General features: G+C 53.9%; 1 protein-coding gene across 3 annotated transcripts; it reads right to left on the reverse strand.

The window, feature by feature from the left end:
- Window positions 1-350: 350 nt before the first annotated feature.
- On the reverse strand, window positions 351-20,698 carry POLR2A (RNA polymerase II subunit A). 3 transcript variants are annotated; one of them, XM_059046854.2, is made up of 29 exons: window positions 20,207-20,698; window positions 14,519-14,651; window positions 14,240-14,376; window positions 13,975-14,148; window positions 13,498-13,779; window positions 13,017-13,178; window positions 12,688-12,908; window positions 11,992-12,124; window positions 11,401-11,525; window positions 11,104-11,314; window positions 10,362-10,571; window positions 10,111-10,279; window positions 9,825-9,919; window positions 9,476-9,679; window positions 9,098-9,320; window positions 8,468-8,651; window positions 7,921-8,092; window positions 7,722-7,827; window positions 7,426-7,631; window positions 5,554-5,778; window positions 5,160-5,406; window positions 4,769-4,869; window positions 3,712-3,816; window positions 3,436-3,618; window positions 2,972-3,175; window positions 2,599-2,785; window positions 2,375-2,488; window positions 2,074-2,223; window positions 351-1,971 (listed from the first exon to the last, which is right to left on the reverse strand). In XM_059046854.2, the coding sequence occupies exons 1-29, from the start codon at window positions 20,297-20,299 to the stop codon at window positions 815-817; spliced, it is 5,913 nt and encodes a 1,970-aa protein (XP_058902837.1). In that variant the 5' UTR covers window positions 20,300-20,698; the 3' UTR covers window positions 351-814. The 3 variants fall into 3 exon arrangements, with proteins under 3 accessions (XP_058902837.1, XP_058902838.1, XP_066876679.1); XM_059046855.2 differs by lacking the exon at window positions 20,207-20,698 and adding an exon at window positions 14,939-14,959; XM_067020578.1 differs by lacking the exon at window positions 5,554-5,778.
- Window positions 20,699-21,030: the final 332 nt, after the last annotated feature.

Genomic DNA, 21,030 nt, shown 5'->3' on the forward strand with positions numbered 1-21,030 from the left:
CATGCCTCCTGGTGGCGGTGTTAAGGGCAATAATTTTTCTCCTTCTGTACTGCACCTTTCTGCACTTTTCTAAATTACATATTATGATAATCAGTAAAATCGGTTAAAAAAGAGTTGTCAATATTGCTTTAATGCAGGACAAGGCCTCTATCTGTTCAACCACAAAGTCGGGACAGAGCAAAGGCTGGCACAAAGCAGGTGTCTGTTCGGTGAATGCACCGTCTGGGCTCGTTTTCCTGGCCCTGCCCCATCAGCAGGGATCAGCTAAAACACGACAAACGGACAGCAGCCCAGGCAGGGAGCAGGGGCCTGGGTATTCTTGTGCCTAATAAAGCACTCAACCGCCACACTGCTGGTCAAAATTAGTAAACTTTATTTCAACTTCAAAAAGTAACAAACAAAAGGCAGCTTTCACTTTGTTCTTCCGGAGAGTCAGTTGTTTAACGACCCAGAGCAGGAACTACCCCCAAGAAGTTAAAATACCCTTTACCCCCCGAATCAAGCCATAGGCAAGGAGGATCCTGGATTTGGGGACAGGCCTCGGGTAGGCAGGGTGAGGAGAACACCACTGCAGGTGAGTGGGTTCCGAGACGGCACAAGTGGAGAACAAGACAAAAGCCCTGGCAGAAATGGGACCAGAACCTCAACAGGGAACTTTGTCACAAGGAGCTATGTACAAGGGAGCCCGAGTGGGCCTGCGGCCCCCAGGGGAGGGGAAGGGAGGGCAGGGAAGGGGAGGGGAGGGCAGGGAGGGCTGCACAACACCCCGGCGCCGCCCTTCACCTAGCCGGCTGCCACCGCGCGCTGCACACCCTCAGTTCTCCTCATCACTGTCATCGGGACTGATGGCTGGGCTGGTGAGGCTATAGGTGGGGCTGGTGGGCGAGTAGCCAGGGGAGGTGGGCGAGTAGGTGGAGCCTTTGGGGGAGGTGGGCGAGTAGGTGGGGCTGGTGGGCGAGTACTTGGGGGAGGTGGGCGAGTAGGTGGGGCTGGTGGGCGAGTACTTGGGGGAGGTTGGGGTGTAGACCGGAGAGGTTGGTGAGTAAGTAGGAGACGTCGGCGAGTATTTTGGAGTGGTGGGCGAGTACGTGGGGCTGGTCGGAGAGTACTTGGGGGAGGTGGGAGAATATTTCGGGCTGGTAGGTGAGTACTTGGGAGAGGTCGGGGTGTACTCCGGTGAGCTGGGGCTGTAGGAAGGACTGGTTGGGGTGTACTTCGGCGAGGTTGGGCTGTAGCTGGGTGAGCTGGGGCTGTAGCTGGGTGAGCTCGGGGTATACGTGGGAGACTGTGGTGTGTATCGTGGGCTCGAAGGGGAGTAGCTTGGTGAGGTCGGGGAGTAGCTGGGTGAAGTCGGAGAGTAGCTTGGAGAGGTTGGGCTGTAGTTGGGGCTCGTTGGTGTGTAGTTGGGACTAGTAGGTGAGTAGCTAGGCGACGTTGGGCTATAGCTCGGTGACGTTGGGGTGTAATTGGGACTGGTTGGAGAATAGTTAGGGCTGGTGGGCGAGTAACTTGGGGAAGTTGGTGAGTAGCTTGGTGATGTCGGCGAATAGCTTGGAGATGTCGGCGAGTAGCTGGGAGAGGTGGGCGAGTAGCTGGGAGAGGTGGGCGAGTAGCTGGGGGAGGTGGGCGAGTAGCTGGGGGAGGTGGGCGAGTAGCTGGGGGAGGTGGGCGAGTAGCTGGGGGAGGTGGGAGAGTAGCTGGGGGAGGTGGGCGAGTAGCTGGGGGAGGTGGGCGAGTAGCTGGGGGAGGTGGGCGAGTAGCTGGGCGAGGTCGGGGAGTAGCTGGGCGAGGTCGGGGAGTAGCTGGGCGACGTGGGGCTGTAGTTGGGGCTGGTTGGAGAATAGGATGGAGACGTAGGGGAGTAGGAGGGTGAAGTGGGCGAGTAAGAGGGACTCTGGGGCGTGTAGCCCCCAGGGGAGCGGGGCTCGTAGGCAGGCGATGTCGGGGAGTAGCTGGGAGACATGGCACCCCCTGCGGGAGAGAAGCAGAAAGGCATTAAGTGATGGAGAGACTCACCCAGAAAGAAGATCAAGGAGGAAATGAACTTGGCCTTGACAGACAAGGACAACTCACCTGGTGAGGGGATATAAGGGCTTGAGGGGCCTGGGGAGCCCGGGGAACCCGGCGTGGGAGACCAGGCCGGGGAGTAACCAGGGCTGAAGCCACTGGCATCTGAAGCAGCACTGGGAGAGAAGCCTGCTGCCCCCGGGGTCATCCCGCTCCCTGCGAAGTGAGAGAAACGTTAGTTAAAACCAGAGCTGGAGCCCAACACGCTCCCAGAGCCCCCAGTGTCTCCACATGGGGACCCCTTGTGAGCCCAGCCCACCCGACCTCTGAACCACCCAGAGGGCTGTCTTCCAGGCTGGCCACTCACCAACACTGGGGGACCAGGCGCCGTAGGCTGGGGTTGCACCCTGGTTCCAGGGTGTCATGGCTGGAGAAATTCCTCCCATGGGACTGGGGGCCGAGCCGAAGAACATGCCGGTGGCTGCAGAGAGGCACACGGTGACCCACAAGGAACAGCCCCGGGATTGGCCGCCGCGCCCACGCACAGCCTCCCCACCGCCCCACTTCCTCCTCGTAGCCCCTCGTACTCACGTCCAGCAGCCCCCAAGCCAGGGATGTTGGTGGGGATCTCCATGCCATACTTGCACTTCTCCGCATCGAGCAGGAGGTCAAAACAGCCAGTGCCGGCTGGAGCCAGCTGACCCAGCATGATGTTCTCAGACACCCCCTTCATGGGGTCGCTCTCTCCATGTGCAGCTGCTTCCATAAGCACATCCACCTAAACCTCAGGAGAGGGGGCGTGCCGTCAGACCCCGCCCCCCATGTGCCACCACTGTTACAGCCACCCGTCCAACCATGGAACCGCACTGAGGCCCATCACACACAGTGGAGGATGCCCTCTTCCCACAGCAATCCCTCCTCCCTGCTCTCTCTCCTTCCACCCGCTCAGAACTTCTGCCATTACCGTTTCCTCAAAGGAGCACTTCATGAGAGGTCCGGTATCCTGGCGGTTGACTCCGTGTCGGGTGATGGCCATCAAGTGGCCACGACAGGTCATGGTATCACACAGAAGAGCCAAGTGCCGGTAATTGACGTAGGAACCATCGAAGGAGATGACGTGGTACAGCTCCCGCTCCAGGGCCTTCCGCACGGCTTCTATGCCCAGCACCTGGCATGGGGATGGCAGGGGCGGGGGTGGGGAAGGGTCAAGACCGAGTAACTGCTCTCCTCCCGCTGCCACCAGCACCCAGATCCACAGAGGGACAGTGAGGAGTCAGCGAAGCCCAGACGCAGAAGTGGATTCAGGCGTTAAAACCACCCGACCAACCCCTCTCCTGAGGGGAGAGCACGGAACACAACCACTGCCCGAGACCTAGAGAGGGGGCCTTGAGCCAGAGGGACCCGGGAAGAAGGCTCGGAGGGGCTCACCGTGAAGATCTCCACGATGTCATTGGACGTGGTGCGCACAGGGTCCACGTCCTTCTCGCTCAGCACCCGCATGAGGCTCACGCCATCCGTCTCCAGGATCCACTCCTGCAAGGCCTTGAACTCCCCGTCCTCTGTGATGATGATCTTCTTCTTGTTGTCTGTCTGCGGCAAGTGCATGTACACCTGCAGGGGGACAGAGCGAGCTCAGGCTGGACGGTTTGGGGTGGGGAGGGAGGGAAGCAGGGGTGGGCGGGCTGCAGGGAGGGAACGGCTGACCTTGCTGATCTGCTCGATGCCCTGCAGGGTCATATCTGTCAGCATGTTGGACTCGATGCAGCGCAGGAAGACGTCGTCGTCCATCTTGTCCACCACCTCTTCTTCCTGCAGCAAGAGCGAGTCAGCACTCCTAGGGTCCGCCAACCTCTCCCCGCTCCCACCCCAAACCACAGCCTGACCTGGAGAGCCAGGTGTGGCCCAGACCTGCCCTCTTCAGGTCCAGTGAGGTTACTTTCTATCGTGTTTTTACGATGGTATTTAAAAAAACTCAGAAAAGGCAGCCACACTCCACCACCTTAACATGATTCCCACTCTGTGTGCGTAATCCAAGGGCTGTAACGAAGCGCACAGCACCTCTGCTCTCGTCCCGGCCCTCACCGAGCATTCGCCCGCCCACTAACGCCTTGACGTGTGATCTCTAATGGACGTGTATCCACATATCCTTATCTACTCTCCTCCAGTTCAATAGTAAGTTCTGAGTTTTTATTATTAAGGTATCCACATTTGCTGAACAATTTTTTAGGAGCCATGCCCAGGAGTGAAGTCACCGGTCAAACATTTTCCTGGGTCTTGTTTCACCCGCTGTCACACCACCTTCCCTAGGACACAGCAATTCCTACTGTCCGACCTGCCCTCACACAGGAGCCGCAGGGAGGAGAGAGCCAAGTGACCGGGCTATGGGGACACCCCCAAATCAACACCGTCTGTTTTGGGGCTTTTTTTTTTTGGCCACACCCGCAGCTTGCGGGATCTTAGTTCCACAAGCAGGGATTGAACCTGCGCCCTAGGCAGTGAAAACGTGGAGTCCTAACCAGTGGACGGTCAGAGAATTTCCCCAACACCGGCTGTTTTACCTATATGATTGCTACTTCCCATCTCAAAGCTCTTTTGCTGCTACAAGTCTTGCAGATCATTGCTACCCAGCCACCCTCCCCCCTCTCTACTGTGGGTGGGCTGACTGGCACTCACGCGGCTTTCGTGTCACCGTCTTTGGTCAGGAACCAGATCTAACGGTTTCCATGCCTGACGTATAAGCTTCTGCTTGGGTCCCACTTACCTCTTGCATCTTGTTCTCATCACTGTTCATGATGCGGATACGGAGCACCAGCTTCTCTGCATTATCATCGTTAAAGATGCAATTCAAGTCGTCACCGAAACCTGGGAAAATGAGAACAGCTGCAGGACTGCTTCTGCCCACGGCTGGTCCGCAGCTCTCCCCCGGTGGGCGCTCTTTCGGCTTCCCCTCCTTCCCACAGAACCCTTCTAGAAAGAGAGAGGCGAAAGCAATGAGAAGGAAGAAGCAGTGCAGAGAGGACCTGGAGAAGCGGTGCCCCGGAGGAGCAGAACCAGTGAGTGGAAGGTGGCAGGTGTGGGCGCCCTGTCTGGGGTGAGGGCACAGGGACAGGACAGGGAGGGCGGGGAGCCGAGGCAGGGCCTCCCGGCCTCACCAGCATTGATCTTTTCGGCAATCTGCTCCATGGTCAGCTTCCGATCAGTCATGTGCTTCCGGTCCAGCTCCACCCGCAAAAGCCAGGGGGAGATTCGGGCCACATCAAAGTCGGGCATCTCGTAGTAGACATTCACCCACTCCTGATCCTCTGCCACCACCGTGCTCTGGGGGTTGGGGTCATAGTAGATGGCTGTGTTGGCAGTCACCTTCCTCAACGTTGTATGTTCCAGGCGGCACAGAATATCCTGGGGAAAAGAAGGGATTTGTGACAGGCATTTGGGTGGCTCCAAAGGCCTCTTCAAACCCACCGGCAGAAGGGCTGCCAAACCCTTTACTTAAGGGAAGGAGTCCCCTCTTCCTCCTGCCAGGAAGCCCATTACCCTAAGCCGCACCTTGGCTCTCTCAGCATCTCGAGCAGACTGGCCCAGCAGGAAGACAGTAAGTGAGGGGGTCTTTGGCTTCTTGGAAATGTTGATGAGCTCCTTAAGCCGGGGCACACCCAGTGTCACATTCTTGGCGGACACACCAGCATAGTGGAAGGTGTTCAGGGTCATCTGGGTGGCAGGTTCTCCAAGGGACTGTGCAGCCAGAGCTCCCACCATTTCCCCAGGATGGGCCTGGGGAGTAAGAAGAGCTGGCCTCAGAAGAACAAATCCCTCCCCACTGGTGAATGAGAGTGAGACCCTGTCAGGGCTGGGCAGAGGTGTTTGGAAAAGGCAGAGACTTCAATAAATCAGTCTTACTTGGTAATCCCCTTCCTCGGACGGCATTTCAATTTACACCTGCCATTTAGCCCCCGATGTGCTGCACACCCAGGAATAGGGACTATGTCATCTAAACCCCACGTTTCTAAAAGTACTGTGTGCTAAACTTACAGGGTTAACATTCATTTGATAATAGTCTTCTAAGTGGGAAGCTCCCCAACTGCATTACTTTATTTTTTTTAATTTTTATAATTCTTTAAAATATTTATTTATTTTTGGCTGCGTTGGGTCTTCACTGCTGCACGCGAGCTTTCTCTAGTTGCAGCGAGCGGGGGCAACTCTTCGTTGTGGTGCGAGGGCTTCTCATTGCGGTGGCTTCTCTCATTGCAGAGCACGGGCTCTAGGTGCTCAGGCTTCAGTAGCTGTGGCGCACGGGACTAGTTGCTCCGCGGCATGTGGGATCTTCCTGGACCAGAGCTCGATCCCATGACCCCTGCGTTGGCAGCCAGATTCTTAACAACTGAGCCACCAGGGAAGTCCCCCTCAATGCATTATTTTAATTGAGATATAATCACATACCATAAAATTTAATCTTTTCTTTTTTAAGATTTTTTTTGACATGGACCATTTTTAAAGTCTTTATTGAATTTGTTACAATATTGCCTTTGTTTTACAGTTTGGTTTTTGGCCACAAGGCATGCAGGATCTTAGCTCCTGACCAGGGATCGAACCCACACCCCCTGCAGTGGAAGTGCAAAGTCTTAACCGCTGGACTGCCATGGAAGTCCCCAAAATTTAATCTTTTAATTGGAATCATACAGTATGTAGCCTTTTCAGACTGGCTTCTTTACTTAGTAATACTATTTAAAGTTGATCACTGTCTTTTTATGGCTTGACAGCTCATTGCTTTTTATCACAGCATAATAGTCCCTTATCTTGTTCATCCTTCATCAACGGATGAACATTTAGGTTGTTTCCACTGCTTGGCTATTATGAATAATACTGCTCCGAACATCTGTGTATGGGTTTTTGTGTGGACGTGTGCTTCCAATTCTCTTGGGCATATTCCTAGGAGTGAAATTGCTGGGTCATATGGTAACTATGTTTAAACTTTTGAGAAACTGCCAGACTGTTTTCCAAAGCAGTTGCAACATTCCCACCAGCAGTGTAGAGAGCTCCAATTTCTCTATATCCTCGCCAACACTTGTTGTTTTTCTAGTCATCCTAGGGAGCATGAAGTGGTATCTCATCGTGGTTTTGAACTACGTTTCCCTGACGGCTACTGATATTGAGCATCTTTTCACGTGTTTGCCTCTTCAAGGTTCACTTTTTGTCTCTGCAACATGGGACTAACAGCCCCTCCCCTGCTAGGGTCTTCTTAGGACCACTAAGGAATAAAGGTATAAAGCCTCCAACACAAGACTTGGTTCACAGCAGCGTCTCAATGGATGAGATCTATCGTTATGCAGTTATGGGCAGAGGTGGGCTGTTCTCAGAGCCCAGAGAAATCAATAGATAAGAGGAGAGAGCCAAGGCTGGGGTGAGGAGCACAACACTCACAATGGCTTGGTTGAACTTGGACTCGATCTCTCCGAGCAGCCAGTCGAAGGCCTCTCCGCTGAGCCGAAACTCCTCGGCCATGCGGCGGGAGCACAGCGTGGACCGCAGGTGGATGTTGAAGAGCAGGGTGGCGTTCTCCTGGGCCTGCCGGCTCAGTGGGTCGTCCCCATTCACAATCACCAGCTTCTTGCTCAGCTCCTTGACACCTAAGGGCCAAACGAGGGAGGAAGAGACTGCAGACCGGGACGCTGCTAGCAGAGCCTGGCTGGCCTCGCGGTCCCGAAGCAGGCACTCACCCTCTACCACCTTGATGGGGTGCAGGTCAGAGGGGAGGCGAGGGTTGATGTGGAAGATCTTCTGAGCGTTCCAGATCATGCGCAGCAGGTTACAGGGGAGGACAACCTGAGGCAGGAGGGAAGGAGGCGGGAGCCCAAGTCAGGGCCAGCCGTGCAGGGCCAGCACTCCTCCAGCCCAGCCCTTCCCGCCCACGCGCACCTTGCTGTCACCAGTCGGGAAGATGACCCTGAGCACCTCCCGGTCCTCACGCATGCGCTCAAATTCGCGCTCCAGCTCATTCTGAATGTGTGCGTTGCTCAGCACGTCCTTCACCACGTCCTCCTGCAGGGTGCGCCGCAGGGCCCTCTCATTGGTATAATCAAAGCGGAACCTGCAGGTGACAGGGGTGGAGTCAAGGGGCAGGAGGACCCTGATCAAGGAACAGTGTGAGGCTCGTGAGGTCTGCAGCCCACAGGAACAGGGCTGTGAAGAATCCTGGGTGGGGAAACGTAAGATCCAGACCCAAGGATGTCCAATGGGACTTGAGCTTATGCTCACCCCTCTGTACAAAGTGGGGACGGGTCTCAACTCTGGTCTCCATTCGTCCTCTCCCATCTTGCAGCTGCTGCCAGATGGTGGGGAAGGGGCAGTGTAAGGTCCACTGCAAGACACGGTCCAGGTGATCTCACCGTGTGGGGGGAGGAGAACCCCTACAACTCTGGCCCTGAGCCCAGGAGCAAGAACCACCCGCCTGCCACCTCCTCACTTCTTCTCGAAAGCCTTGTTGGAAGGCTTGAGGGTAGCCAGGTTCTGGAACTCAACGCTCTCGCCCGCCAGGCCGTCTTCGCCGTAGCGCAGCTGCACCACCTGATTGATGGAGTTCCGCACGGTGGCATCGTACTTCACCATCACCGACTCCATGGATTTGATCAGCCGCCGCTGGATGTATCCTGAGGGGGAGGGAATCAACTGAGGGACCCAGAGCAAGAAGAGGAGCCTCCCTATCTCAGGACAAGACCTGCTGGCCACTCTGGTCCTCAGGAGAGCCAGCTAGTAGCCTCTCATCTCCAAGGCCTCTCAATGAAAGCCATGCCCACCACCAGATGGACCCAGGGCCCAGTAGAGACCCCTAGGAAACACCGTCCATGTGATAGGTCGGGAGCAGAGACCCTGAGGCTCTAGCCCTACGTCATGGAATGCTGCACGGCAACTGGAACAAGAGTGTTTGCCTAACTCTTGACCTTTAGTCTCTATTCTTTCCACAAAGGTCAAAATTACTTCTCTGGGGAGAGAAGACTTTAGCCTGAGAACCCCGCTCGAACTCCCCAGGGGCTTCTCTGCCTGCGGTCCTCGCTGGGACCAGCCCGTGGAAGGGCCCTGCATCCGAAGTCCTCACCAGTCTCGGCAGTCTTGACAGCTGTGTCAATGAGCCCCTCGCGACCCCCCATGGCATGGAAGAAGAACTCGGTGGGCGTGAGGCCGGCCAGGTAGGAGTTCTCCACAAAGCCGCGGCTCTCAGGCCCGTAGTCATCTTTGATGAAGTGAGGCAGAGTCCGGTGCTTGAACCCAAACGGGATCCGCTTGCCCTCCACGTTCTGCTGCCCGACGACAGCAATGACCTGGGGAACAGAAAAGGTGGGGTGCACCCAACTCCCTCTGCCTTGAGAATAAGAGTTCCCCATACTTTTCCCCAAACTCCCCCAGCAGCACACCCCTTCCCTCCTCATCCCCACCTTCAGAGTGGCCCCAGTTCTGGAAAGACAAGGCTCCCCACCTGGGAGATGTTGATCTTGGAACCTTTAGCCCCGGACACAACCATTGACTTAAAGTTGTTGTATTCAGACAGGGATTTCTGGGCAGAGGAGCCAGTCTTGTCTCGGGCGTCGTTGAGAATGCGGTTCACCTGGTTCTCAAAGGTCTGCCGCAGAGTGTTCCCCGGGGTGGGCTCCAGCTCGTTGTTATGTGCCTTCTCGATGACCTGGGTGCACAGGAGCAGGCTGAGTTCTCAGGGAGACATCAATCTCTTCCGGTCCCCGCCTCTCCAATCCCAATGTCCCCTTCACTCCTCAGTTCAAAGCCACTGAGAGCCTCTTATTCAGTCTTTGCCCAGCCTTCCCTCTCACCTCTATTACATCCTGCTTGGCCTTCTTAATAGTGTTCTGAATGTCTTGGTAAGTCTTAGAATCAGCAATGGAGTCCCCAATGCCAATGGTATGACCTAGGAATAAAGAGAAGCATCAGCAACACCTTCTTTGGACTCCCAAGAAACATGGGATGGAATCACAGCCAAGAGAGTAGATGGAGGGACACCAAATCCAAGGGGGGGAAGAGAAAGGGATGGCAGAAGAGCAGTAAGAAGTGAGACGGACAGGATTCACAGACGACTTGGTAGAGCCCCTAGGCTTTTACCCTCAATGAGGAGCCAGTTGTTAATGACAGTCTGAATGTTGGAGTAGAAGAGGCGGGTGATGTCATGACCCATCTCTAGGTAAGAGATGTGGACCAGGGAGCCAGCTGATGTGCCCAAAGACTTCTTACACAGGATGCCCATGATCAGCTCCCCGTTCTCCACCACCACCTGCAGAGAGCACCATTCACAGCCCCTGCTGTGGCTTCCACGTCCAAAGCCCTTCCCCACACAACCAGAAGCCAGGCCCTACCTTGGTGTCCCCAGGAGAGATGTGCTTGTAAGGGCCACTATCCTCATCGTCGGGATGGGTGCTGTGGGTGCGGATACAGTTGATGTGGCCAGGTATGATGAGGGAGAAGATCTGCTTCCCTGTCCACAGGGGCCGGGGCTTCAGGATGGCTGGCTGTGGGACCTTGCCATCCCACGTGGACAGGAACATCAGGAGGTTCATCACCTCCCCCTGGAGAACAACAGCAAGAAAGACAAGAAGTCAGAACTGGAGGTCTCACTTCTTGGGAATGTCAGGGGAGGCCTCGCTGCCCAAAGGGGAAAGCCAGACTTTGAAGGCAAAGGGATGGCAAGAAAAGTGTTTTCCAAACTTTTACTAAAAACTTAACTGTGATAGTGAGACTTTAGGATTGTTTTTTCTTTAAACAGTAAGTACAAATTACTTTTAATAATTAGGAAATAAAGAGAAGGTAAAAAAGAAATAGATAAACAGAACTTCAACAACGCCTTATTTCTCTCTTCGCCTTTACTTTCCAGATGATACCTAATATTACATGACATTTTAAGGAATTAAATTAAATGGGGAGCTAAAGCCATACACCGTTTTTGGCCTCGATCTCTGCTCACTCCCTTTCCTTCTGCTGTCTCACATACAGGTCAGCGCAGAGCAAGTCAGGGCGTAAGTCACGGCTCCTCCCCGCATCCTTGCTGTGCTGGGCCCCTGCCCGCCCAGGCCAGGTTTCCCCCAGCCCGGGACCACACACCCGCTCCAGGAAAACGTCCCTCTTGGTGAATTTGCGCACTGCGGTCAGCGTGTCCTGCACGATGCCCATGACCGGGCGGTTGCTCTGGGGGGTGACGATCATGCGTGGCACCATGGCGAGCTCCTGGATCTCAGCCCGCGTCTCCAGGGACTGCGGCAGGTGCAAGTTCATCTCGTCCCCATCAAAATCGGCATTGTACGGAGTCGTTACGCTGTAGTCAAAGAGGGAAGTGAGTTGGAAAGATGCCGCAGCGAGACCCAGGGGGCAGCCCAGCCCAGCCCCAGCCGGCACACTGACCTAAGGTTCAAGCGAAAAGTAGACCAGGGCAGGATGCGAACCCGATGTCCCATCATGGACATCTTGTGCAAAGTCGGCTGCCGGTTGAAGATAACGATGTCCCCATCGCACATGTGCCGTTCCACCTGAGGAGGTGAGGTGTGGGAAAAACCTCAGCGAAGGAGGTATGCTAGGAACGAAGTGATGGGGGACCTAAGATGCTTTGAAACAGACGACACTGTGGTGTTACTTCACTCGAAACGCTTATCAACCACCAGCTTTGGGCCAGGCCCTGGGCTAGATTCCAGGCTATCAGAGAAAACGAAGACGTTGTCCTCAAACCTCAGGAAACTCAGCTGGGAGAGAAAACCGCGAGAGACTCTGAACATGAAGCCGTCTGCTCTGTTCCCCCCGGGTCTCTTTCTGCCTGTGGGTTTACGTGACCCCCACCTTGAATGCCAGGGGCTGGCAGCTACAAGCTTGCCTCATACAGCAGGAGTCTCTAAAGCTTGGATTCTAATGAACAGGACAGCCTCAGACGGCCCACTCCAGCTGGCCCCCAGTCCAGGAAGCTTCCTGCTCAGGTAAGAGAGGCCCTGGCCTATTACACACCTTATAGCCAGTCTGCAGGTGAAGGTCACTGGGCTTGGGGTGGAAACGCAGGTCAATGCGATCACCGTTGTCCCGGATGATGTACTTAGCCCCTGGGTACTGGCTGTTCCCCCTGCGCACTAGTTCCTGAAGTCTAGGAAGGAAAGGGATGCAATGAACAAAATGCTTCCCCAAAAGCCCTTGTTGGCACCCTCACCCCAAAGCCCCAAGTGGGAACCCAAACTTCTAAACTTCGACACTTGGGACTTCCCTGGTGGCGCAGTGGTTGAGAATCTGCCTGCCAATGCAGGGGACACGGGTTCGATCCCTGGTCTGGGAAGATCCCACATGCTGCGGAGCAACTAGGCCCGTGCGCCACAACTACTGAAGCCTGCGTGCTCTAGGGCCTGCGTGCCGCAACTACTGAGCCCGCATGCTGCAACTAGAGAAAGCCCGCACACCCAGAGCCCATGCTCCCTCGACAAGAGAAGCCACCGCAACGAGAAGCCCGCACACCGCAACCAAGAGAAGCCCCCGCTCGCCCCAGCTAGAGAAAGCCTGCATGCAGCAAGGAAGACCCAACACAGCCAAAAATAAATTTAAAAAAACATAACGATGATAATAATAACAAACTTCAACACTCTCTCCTTCTTGCTCCGAGCCCATTCCCCCCACCCTCCCCGACCCCTCCAGGCAGGGCTTCTGAACCGAGCACACCTGTCAATGTTGAAGGGGGTGACGATCTCCGCAAAGGTCATATTGGCGGCGATGGAGCGAGGCACGCCAACCTGGTCGATGGAGAGGTTGGGGTCGGGGGTGATGACAGTGCGGGCCGAGAAGTCCACCCGCTTGCCCATCAGGTTCCCACGCACACGGCCTTCCTTGCCCTTCAACCGCTGCTTCAGGGACTTGAGGGGACGCCCAGACTTCTGCATGGCCTGTGAGGAAACGCAGGGTGGGGAGCACCCCAGCAGTCAGCACCGGCCCCCACCCGGGCCCCCTCCCCTTTCCTCCAGGCGCAGGGCACAGGGGGCCTGTCCACCCACACGAGGCAAGCCAGGCAGCTCGTTGTCCACCATGGTGGCCACGTGGAACTGGAGGAGCTTCACGTCCTCAGCGATGACGTGGGCGGCCGCGCCGTTCTGCTCGTTGCGCCGAAGCTGATTGTTGATCTTCACGATGTCGGCCAGTTTGTGCGTCAGGTCATCCTGAGGCAGGAAGTCAGAGCCATCACAATCCAGCCAACCCTGAGCGCCCAGCCTGCATGTGCCAGCACGCGGTGCCTCGCGCCCTCCCTTCACGCCACCCTGGGAGGCAGCGCTGGGCTCTCGGTTCACAGATCCAGAAGCACCTTTGTGAGCTCTGACCTCCTTAAGGGGCTCGCTAAGCTCACACAGCCAGCAAGTGGCAGGGTATCTTCAGGCCCAGGTAACCTGTCCGTCACCCTCGCATGCCTTCGTCCCCCCCACCAGCCTCCCTCCGCAGACACCTGGCCTAGCCGAGCGGCAGGGCCCCGAAGGCGCTGACCTGGTTGCGGGCGGAGCCCTGCATCACAACGGCGGGCCGCACGGAGAGCGGGGGCACAGGCAGCACGGTGACGATCATCCACTCGGGCCGGGCGTAGCGGGGCTCCATGCCCAGGACGAAGCACTCCTCATCCGAGATGCGTTTGAAGATCTCGTGCACCCGCTCAGGACTCAGCAGGATCTTCTTCTCCTGAGAGTCCTCGTTGACGTGCTTCCACTCCGCATACAGCTCCAGGCCAGAGCGCCGGATCCTGGGCTGGTACCGTCCACAGCCGCCATGGCCCTTCCGAGGAGACAGAGGGGCCATCAGAGCCCAGAGGCCGGGCCTTCTCCCCCGACACCTGGCCGTGCCAGCCCCTCCCGCTCTTCTGTGACCTTCGGGCTCCTGCTGCTTCCACTGCCTCCCCATCTTCTTCCCTCCAGGCCTCTGGGACCAGCCCTCACCCCCTCTCCCAAGAGTCTGGGCAGCCGCGGCTACCTTTTCTTTGCTCAGATCCTCATCGCCCTCAGGCTGCTCCACGCCGAACTTGTTGTCCATCTCCTCCCCGCCCTCGCAGATGTTTTTGCCCTTGCAGAGGTCATAGACGTGTGTGAGCCGCTTCTTGGGCTGCCCCTTGGACTTAGCCAAAATGTCCTTGATCTTTGGGTTGTTCTGGGGACAGAGCAGAGCGGGGTCAGTTGGGGCCACTGCCCTGCCAACCCCAGCAACCCCTCCCCCAGGCCAGAGCCCCTCCCCCACTCACAGAGTCCACAAGCAGTTTGGAGCAGAAGAAGCAGACGCAGCGCAGCACTTTCATTGTCTTGACCAGGAAGCCGACATGGAACACAGGCTTGGCCAGCTCAATGTGGCCAAAGTGGCCAGGACACTCTGTCATGTTTCCTGTGTGAACGCACATACAACACTTTCCTCCCAGCACTCACCTCAGAGACCAGGTCTCCAGGTGTCCACCCTCAGTCCTGGCTTTCAGTAAGGACAAGACTCTCCCTCCCTCTAGGGTCCTGTGCCGGCCCCCAGCGCTCACCTGCACAGGTTTGGCAGCGGCCAGTCCTCTCAATCACCCCCTGCCTCGGATCCATCAGCCCCCCAAGCTTGGGGCGGCCTCCCTCAGTGGTCTCTGGGTATTTGATGCCGCCCTCTGTCACAGACATTCGTTTCTGCAGAAAAGAAAGGCCAATAACAACTAAATAGGATTCCCAGTTTCCAGACTTCGTGGCTGGGGAGCTCTGTACTAAGGCCTTAAAGAACCCCAAACTACTTACAGAAGAACTAAGCAGGTTTAGCCTGAAGCGAGGGAAATGGGGGTCAGCGTGTGTGATATTTGACTGTGGAAATGCCAAAGTCAAGTATCGCAAGTCAAAAGCTCGTTCCAGTCACTGTCGCAGTGGGAGGGGGCGCTCAGACTAGTGTGTGGTCAACTCTGGGCTCCGTACAAGTCACCTACCTCTAGGACTTGAACCCTGGATATCCTACTGGGTTGAATTCTAGGTCACTGTCATCTACAGAATTTAACAGCAAAAGAAATAAAAGTTGTTTCAAGAAGGAAAAATTCAACGCCTTGTTTCTTCCCCAAAGCTGAAATCAAGGCCAGAACCTTCCTGTAAGGCACCCCCATCATGACAGCCCAAGTCATGCTCCTAAAGTTAGGCACTCTTCGCCCCCATCCTTGTCACCTTCTCCTTCTCAAGGGCCTGGGTCACCCTGAACCCTTCCATGTTCAGATATTTTAGGATAGAACAGGAGAGGGGGGCGCTAGAGCAGAGGTTGTTGAAAATTATCTGGAGCAGAAGTGAACCCTGGAGCCTCAAGAGATGGAGGCAGAGCCAAGGGCCGGAATCCTGGGAAAGGTGGAGCCAGGACTCAGTGGGACCAATTCAGTGGAGGAAAGGGAGGGAAGGACGGGCTCAGAAGTAGGTACAACTTGGAGAAGAGATTTCTGCACTGAGCTAAAGGCTGTTCAAGGAAACCTCTGGCATCTTTTCACACACTGAAAACCAAAAACTAAAATTAGCTAAGCTTTGGTCCGCTAAACTTCCAGAGGGAAGACCTTAGAAGAATTTAATAAAAGCTTCCATCTGAGTGTCAACTTCATGCCAGGTACCAAATGTACCTCTTGTACCTTGTTTCTCTTACCCTAACCACTAACGTTCTAGGAGTGAATTCCTATCTCTTAGACATGAGAAACCTGAGGCTGTGTAAAGTGACTGCCCAAGGCCTCAATCTCAAGGAGCCTGCAGAAGTCACACCCATCCCCTGCGATCCCAAACACATTCTCATCCCATTCTACTATACTGCAGCAGAAACAATTAAACCCTAGGATTTGAAGCAGCACTATTTACAATGGCCAAGACATGGAAGCAACCTAAATGCCCATCGACAGATGAATGGATAAAGATGTGGTACATATATACAAAGAATACCACCCAGCCATAAAATAGAGCGAAAAAATGCCATTTGCAGCAACATGGATGGACCTAGAGATTATCACGCTAAGTGAAGTCAAAGACAAATATCATATGACATCACTTACATGTGGAATCTAAAACACGATACAAATGAACTTATTTACAAAACAGAAACAGACTCACAGACATAGAAAACAAACTTATGGCTATCAAAGGGGAAATGGGTGCCTTGGTCTGCTCCTTAAACACTGCCACCCCACAAGGTTTTAGCTCATCCACACTTCTCATCACACCCAAATGTTATGCCATGATTCTCACTATTTACTCACAACAAGTCTCTACCCTCCAGGCCTCACCTTTCTTCTGGACTTCGGATTAACATACTGAACCACCTACTGAACCCCCTATAGATGTCCCCCTGATAAATCAAATCCAACATGTCTAAAAGCAAACTCCCTTCTCCACAAAAATCTCTCCTTTTCCTTTAGTCCCCATCTAAGGTAGTGGAACTCAAGTAAGAAACCAACACTTACCCTTCCTTACCCACACTCATAAAGCAGTGGAACAAGCATGGCCTGGAGTCAGAGACCTCTAATTTGCAATTCTAGCTCTATCACTTACCATCTATATAACCATTATGGATTTAATTAACCTGCTTAAACCCAGGATGGAACAGGTGTTCAATATACGACAGCTGTTATTATCCAATCATTCACCAAGTACAGGTTATTTTTACCTCCTGAACAAACAGTTCTAGAATCTTGCCCCTCTTCTCCATCCCTACGCCCACTGCCCTAGCTCAGGCCTGTCCTTTGTAGTATGTATCCAAGCGTCCCACGGCTCACCAGCCCTTCTCTCCTACCCATCCATACTATGATCAGCGTGCTCTTTCTAATTTGGAAATCTAATCTTCATACCCTCTTGTTCTCAGAATGATATCCAAATTCAGCAGGATGGCTTACAAAGAGTTTTATGATGTTTCTATCTTCCTTTCTTCCTCCACATCAGTAGCTGAGTCCCCAGGAGCCCCCCTATCACCCAGCATATGTGCTCCACTACTTGGGGTCTTTGTACATGGGGTCTTTGTATCTCTGCTTGGGATGCCCTCCCCACAAGACAAACTGCTATCTGAAGACTCAGCTCAGGCACTGCTTCTTCCAAGAAGCCTTTCCATAGCCTCACTAGCCAGACTGGTGAGTCCCACTCTGTGCTTCCATAATCCCTCCATCACTGCAAATCTCATAATGCAATGAAATGACCCACTGGAGTTTGTCTTCCCCATGGATTATAAGCATCTCTCAGGCAGGTAGCATTCCTCTATCACCCTGAACCCAATGGCTCTCAATAATTGTTTGTTAAACTGAACTAAACTGCCTTAGGACCCTCCACTGCAGGGAAGTGCCCTCGAAGAACTTGAAAAAAAGAAAACAAAGAACTTGAAAAGAGACAGAAGCTTGTTCCCTTACAGTCAAACCAATAATCCTCTCATAATGGATCTAATTAGTGACTGCTGGGTGGAAACCAAAATGGTCTACAGGTGCAAGGCTAAGAGGTTCTGAACATCCACCACGCTCATCAAGATGACCTGATGAAATCTCAGGGAGACAGGTCTGTGGTGACTAAATTCACAAAGCTGGAACTCCATCAGCTGCATCGTGTCTGATGAGAAGCACAAAGAGGGGGTATGCTCACCTTGAATGAAACACAAAAGAGCAGGAGCAGACCTGAATCTGGCTGCCAAAAGAGCCCCGAGAGGCCTAAGGAGAGTAACACTCAAAGCTCTTCACCTCCCTCTGCACCAAGCCCATGCTCACCAGGCCAGCCACCTTCTGAGGACTCCCTCTGCTTCCGGGCAGTGAGACTGGACCAGGGGCTGTCCTGGAATGTTCTGGACTAACCCTCTACCATAAGTTATACTTTGAATTATACACAAACTACTTTAGCCCCCAATCCTTCATCCAAACACTGGTTCTCACTGCCCACGTGATAACAGGTTAGACACCCGAGGTCCCCCGTCCTCAACATTTATGCTCCAACTACAAGAGATTCCTCAAAATTCCTTTTCTTCCCATGCCCGCCTTTCCAGCAAACTTCTATTCATTTTTAAGACCCAGTTCAAATGTCAGTTCTTTATAAAGTATTCTCTAACTCTTCTTGGCCTCATCCACACCCCAGCACCACTCTTATCTCTTGCTCCACACTGACTTTTGCCCAGTATTTAGCAGCTGCTAAAAACCCAGCTTCACAAAGATATGACGTCATCAAAAGGGATCTGGCGCCACCTAATGCTGAAAGGGAACTGCCCAATCTAGTAGTTCCCAGGGCATCAGGCAGACGCAGCTGTGCTTCCGTGCTTCTCTTAAAAATTTAAAATCTCTCACTGGGCCCCTGTTAGTTTGCTGCGGTGCCTCAGCAGTTTGGGCACAGGGGATCAGGGGGTTTAACCTACCGAGAAGGTCTTGTTCTATTGTAATAAACCCGGAATTATTCAATAAAATCCTTACTAATAAATAATTAGATGATTTATAATTTCACAAAATGTTGAATAAAAATCCTTCTACATGTATCTTTATGTACCTGTACAATTATTTCGTTCACTCATTTATTCAAGTAACTTTTATTACATGCCTATTATGTGCCAGGCACTATTTGAGATGCTGGAGAAAGAAGTGAATACAAAGTCACTCGTGAAATTTACATTCTACTGAGAAAATAAAGAGAAAAACTAATCCTTTCAGGTACTGACCAGCCATGAAGTAGAGAAGGTTAAGGGTTTCTGCCCCTGGTATCAGCCCCCAAAAGCCTTCTGCATTTTTCAAGTGTTTTACAGTTTTTTTTTTTTAGATTTCAACCTCAACCCCATTTGGAATTTATTCGGTGTGGTCTGAGCTCAGGAGGTTCTAACTCCTGACACAACTTTCCTACAGCTGAGCCTCCTCCTCTAGCAAACTTGTCTCCATCCACAAACAGAGCCATTCAATTCCATTCTCTCCAGCCCACTAGCTTTCTCCAGTTTGCTCCACAAAGGGGTCCAAAGAGCCAACAGCTCTCCCTCCTCCCTGATCTTTCCTGCTTCCATTCTTAGCTCTCCTCTCCAGTCAGTTCTTCACTGGACCATCAAAGTAGTAATTTTTTTTTTTTTTTTTTTTTGCGGTACGCGGGCCTCTCACTGCTGCGGCCTCTCCCGTTGCGGAGCACAGGCTCCGGACGCACAGGCTCAGCGGCCACGGCTCACGGGCCCAGCCGCTCCAAGGCATGCGGGATCCTCCCGGACCGGGGCACGACCCCTGTCCCCTCCATCGGCAGGAGGACTCAACAACTGCGCCACCAGGGAAGCCCCAAAGTAGTAATTTTTTTTAAATGTAAACGATATCACTCTCTTGCTTATAATTCTCCAATGACTTCCTACTGAAAATAGAATGAAATCCAGATTCCTTACCATGATTTATAATATCCCACCTGGACTGCCCCACCTCATGCTTCTCCAAGAATAGTTTAATACTCTCCTTCTCAGCCACTACACCCCAGCCACCCTGGCCCCCTTTCAGCCCCCGAGGCACACCAAGTTATTCCCTCCTTCAGGCACTTTGCACTTGCTCTTTCCTCTGCCTGAAAAGCTACTAGAATCTATGGCCTAGGAGACTGGCTGCTTCTCATCATTCGAATAATGTCACCTCCTCAAACAGGCCTTCCCATACCCTGACACCACCCCATCTAAAGCAGCCTCACCTCGGTCACTCTCCATCGCATACACCGTTTCACTTTATGCAAGGCACTTGCCCTTAACTGAATCATCTTGTTCATTCATTTATTCGTGTTTACTGTCTGTCTCCCCTTCCCCTTCCCCTTCCCCCAAGAAAGTGCTCTAGAAGGGAGGGTCTTTTGTCTTGTTCAGCTCTGCATCCCCACCGTCTGTCACGTCTATCACGTAGCAGGTGCTCAATTAATAATTGTAGACGGAGAGGAAAAAAATCTGGGGCTTGGCTTCTCACCCAAAGGATTGGTGTGATATCTCTTAACGTCGGTAACTGCGGTGTGGAGCCAATCAACCTTCTCCCCCTCCTCCCCCTCCAGCCCCTCCTGCGGCCCGGCCCCTAGCTCGGACACAGAACTAAGCTTGCTGACCCCCTAGGAAAATTTAATTCTCGTTGGCCGCGAGGCTGGACTCTGCACTGCCTCGGCGCCGCTGACCCATCCTCCCCGCCTGTCCTCGTTTGGGCAGGGAAAAGCGCCAAGTTTCCGCGGCGGCCGTCAAGCCCCGCCCGCCACGCGGGCGGGAGGAGGAGTGAGAGGGCAGAGCCGCTTACCAGTTCATCCGGACTGAGGACTCCGAACTGCACTCTCTTGATGGTGCGCAGCGGGCATGCGCTGTCCCCGGAGGGGGGGCCACCCCCATGCATCGCGGAGGCAGGCGCGCTGCGCAGGCGCAAACCTCACTACAAAAAGCCTGCGCCGCCTGCACCTAGGTGCTCAGACCCTGTCGGGGCGGCCGCCGGGAAGGACCTCCCCGGGTTGGGAGGAAAAAGCCGGAGGAGGAAAAGGTGGGGGAGGGAAGAAGGCGGGGAAACGAAAAGGGGCGAAAGGAGTTCTCCTCCGCCTTTCCAGAGATTTTTCGTCTCCCAAAAAGAAAATAAAAAGAGGAAGGGAAAGGAAAAGGTTCTGGGGGAGGAAGAAGAAAAAGGGTAACGAATAAATAAGTAACCGGGCTCCTGTACGGCAGAGGTTACGGCAGTTTGTCTCTCCCCCTTCCGGGAGCCGCCTTCTTCTCCAACCGTCCCGGCCGCGCTCTCGGCGCTTCTGAGGAGCGAACTGGCCGGATGACGCCCTTTATAGATTCGCCCTGGCATTCCCCCGCCCCTTCCTTTCCCGCCCTCCCTTGCGCTACGGGGTCGCCTGCGCCGGCGTGCACGGGGCGCGCGCTCGCGTCGTTGTTCCTCCCTCCCCGGCTCCCTGGCTGGGTCACCTTTTGAAATGACGAATTGGAAGGGAATTTTTTTATCCCGCCGCCTCCCCTCGCTACTACCTCCCTCCCTGAGATTTAAGGTTTGAAGATTCGAGGGTAAATATAGGCCGCTTTTATTCTAGTTTGGCGTGTGGTTTCATATTCAGCTGAAGTTTCTCATTAATATCA

Source organism: Kogia breviceps, chromosome 19 (genome assembly GCF_026419965.1).
Source record: "Kogia breviceps isolate mKogBre1 chromosome 19, mKogBre1 haplotype 1, whole genome shotgun sequence".
Classification (NCBI taxonomy): Eukaryota; Metazoa; Chordata; class Mammalia; order Artiodactyla; family Physeteridae; genus Kogia; species Kogia breviceps.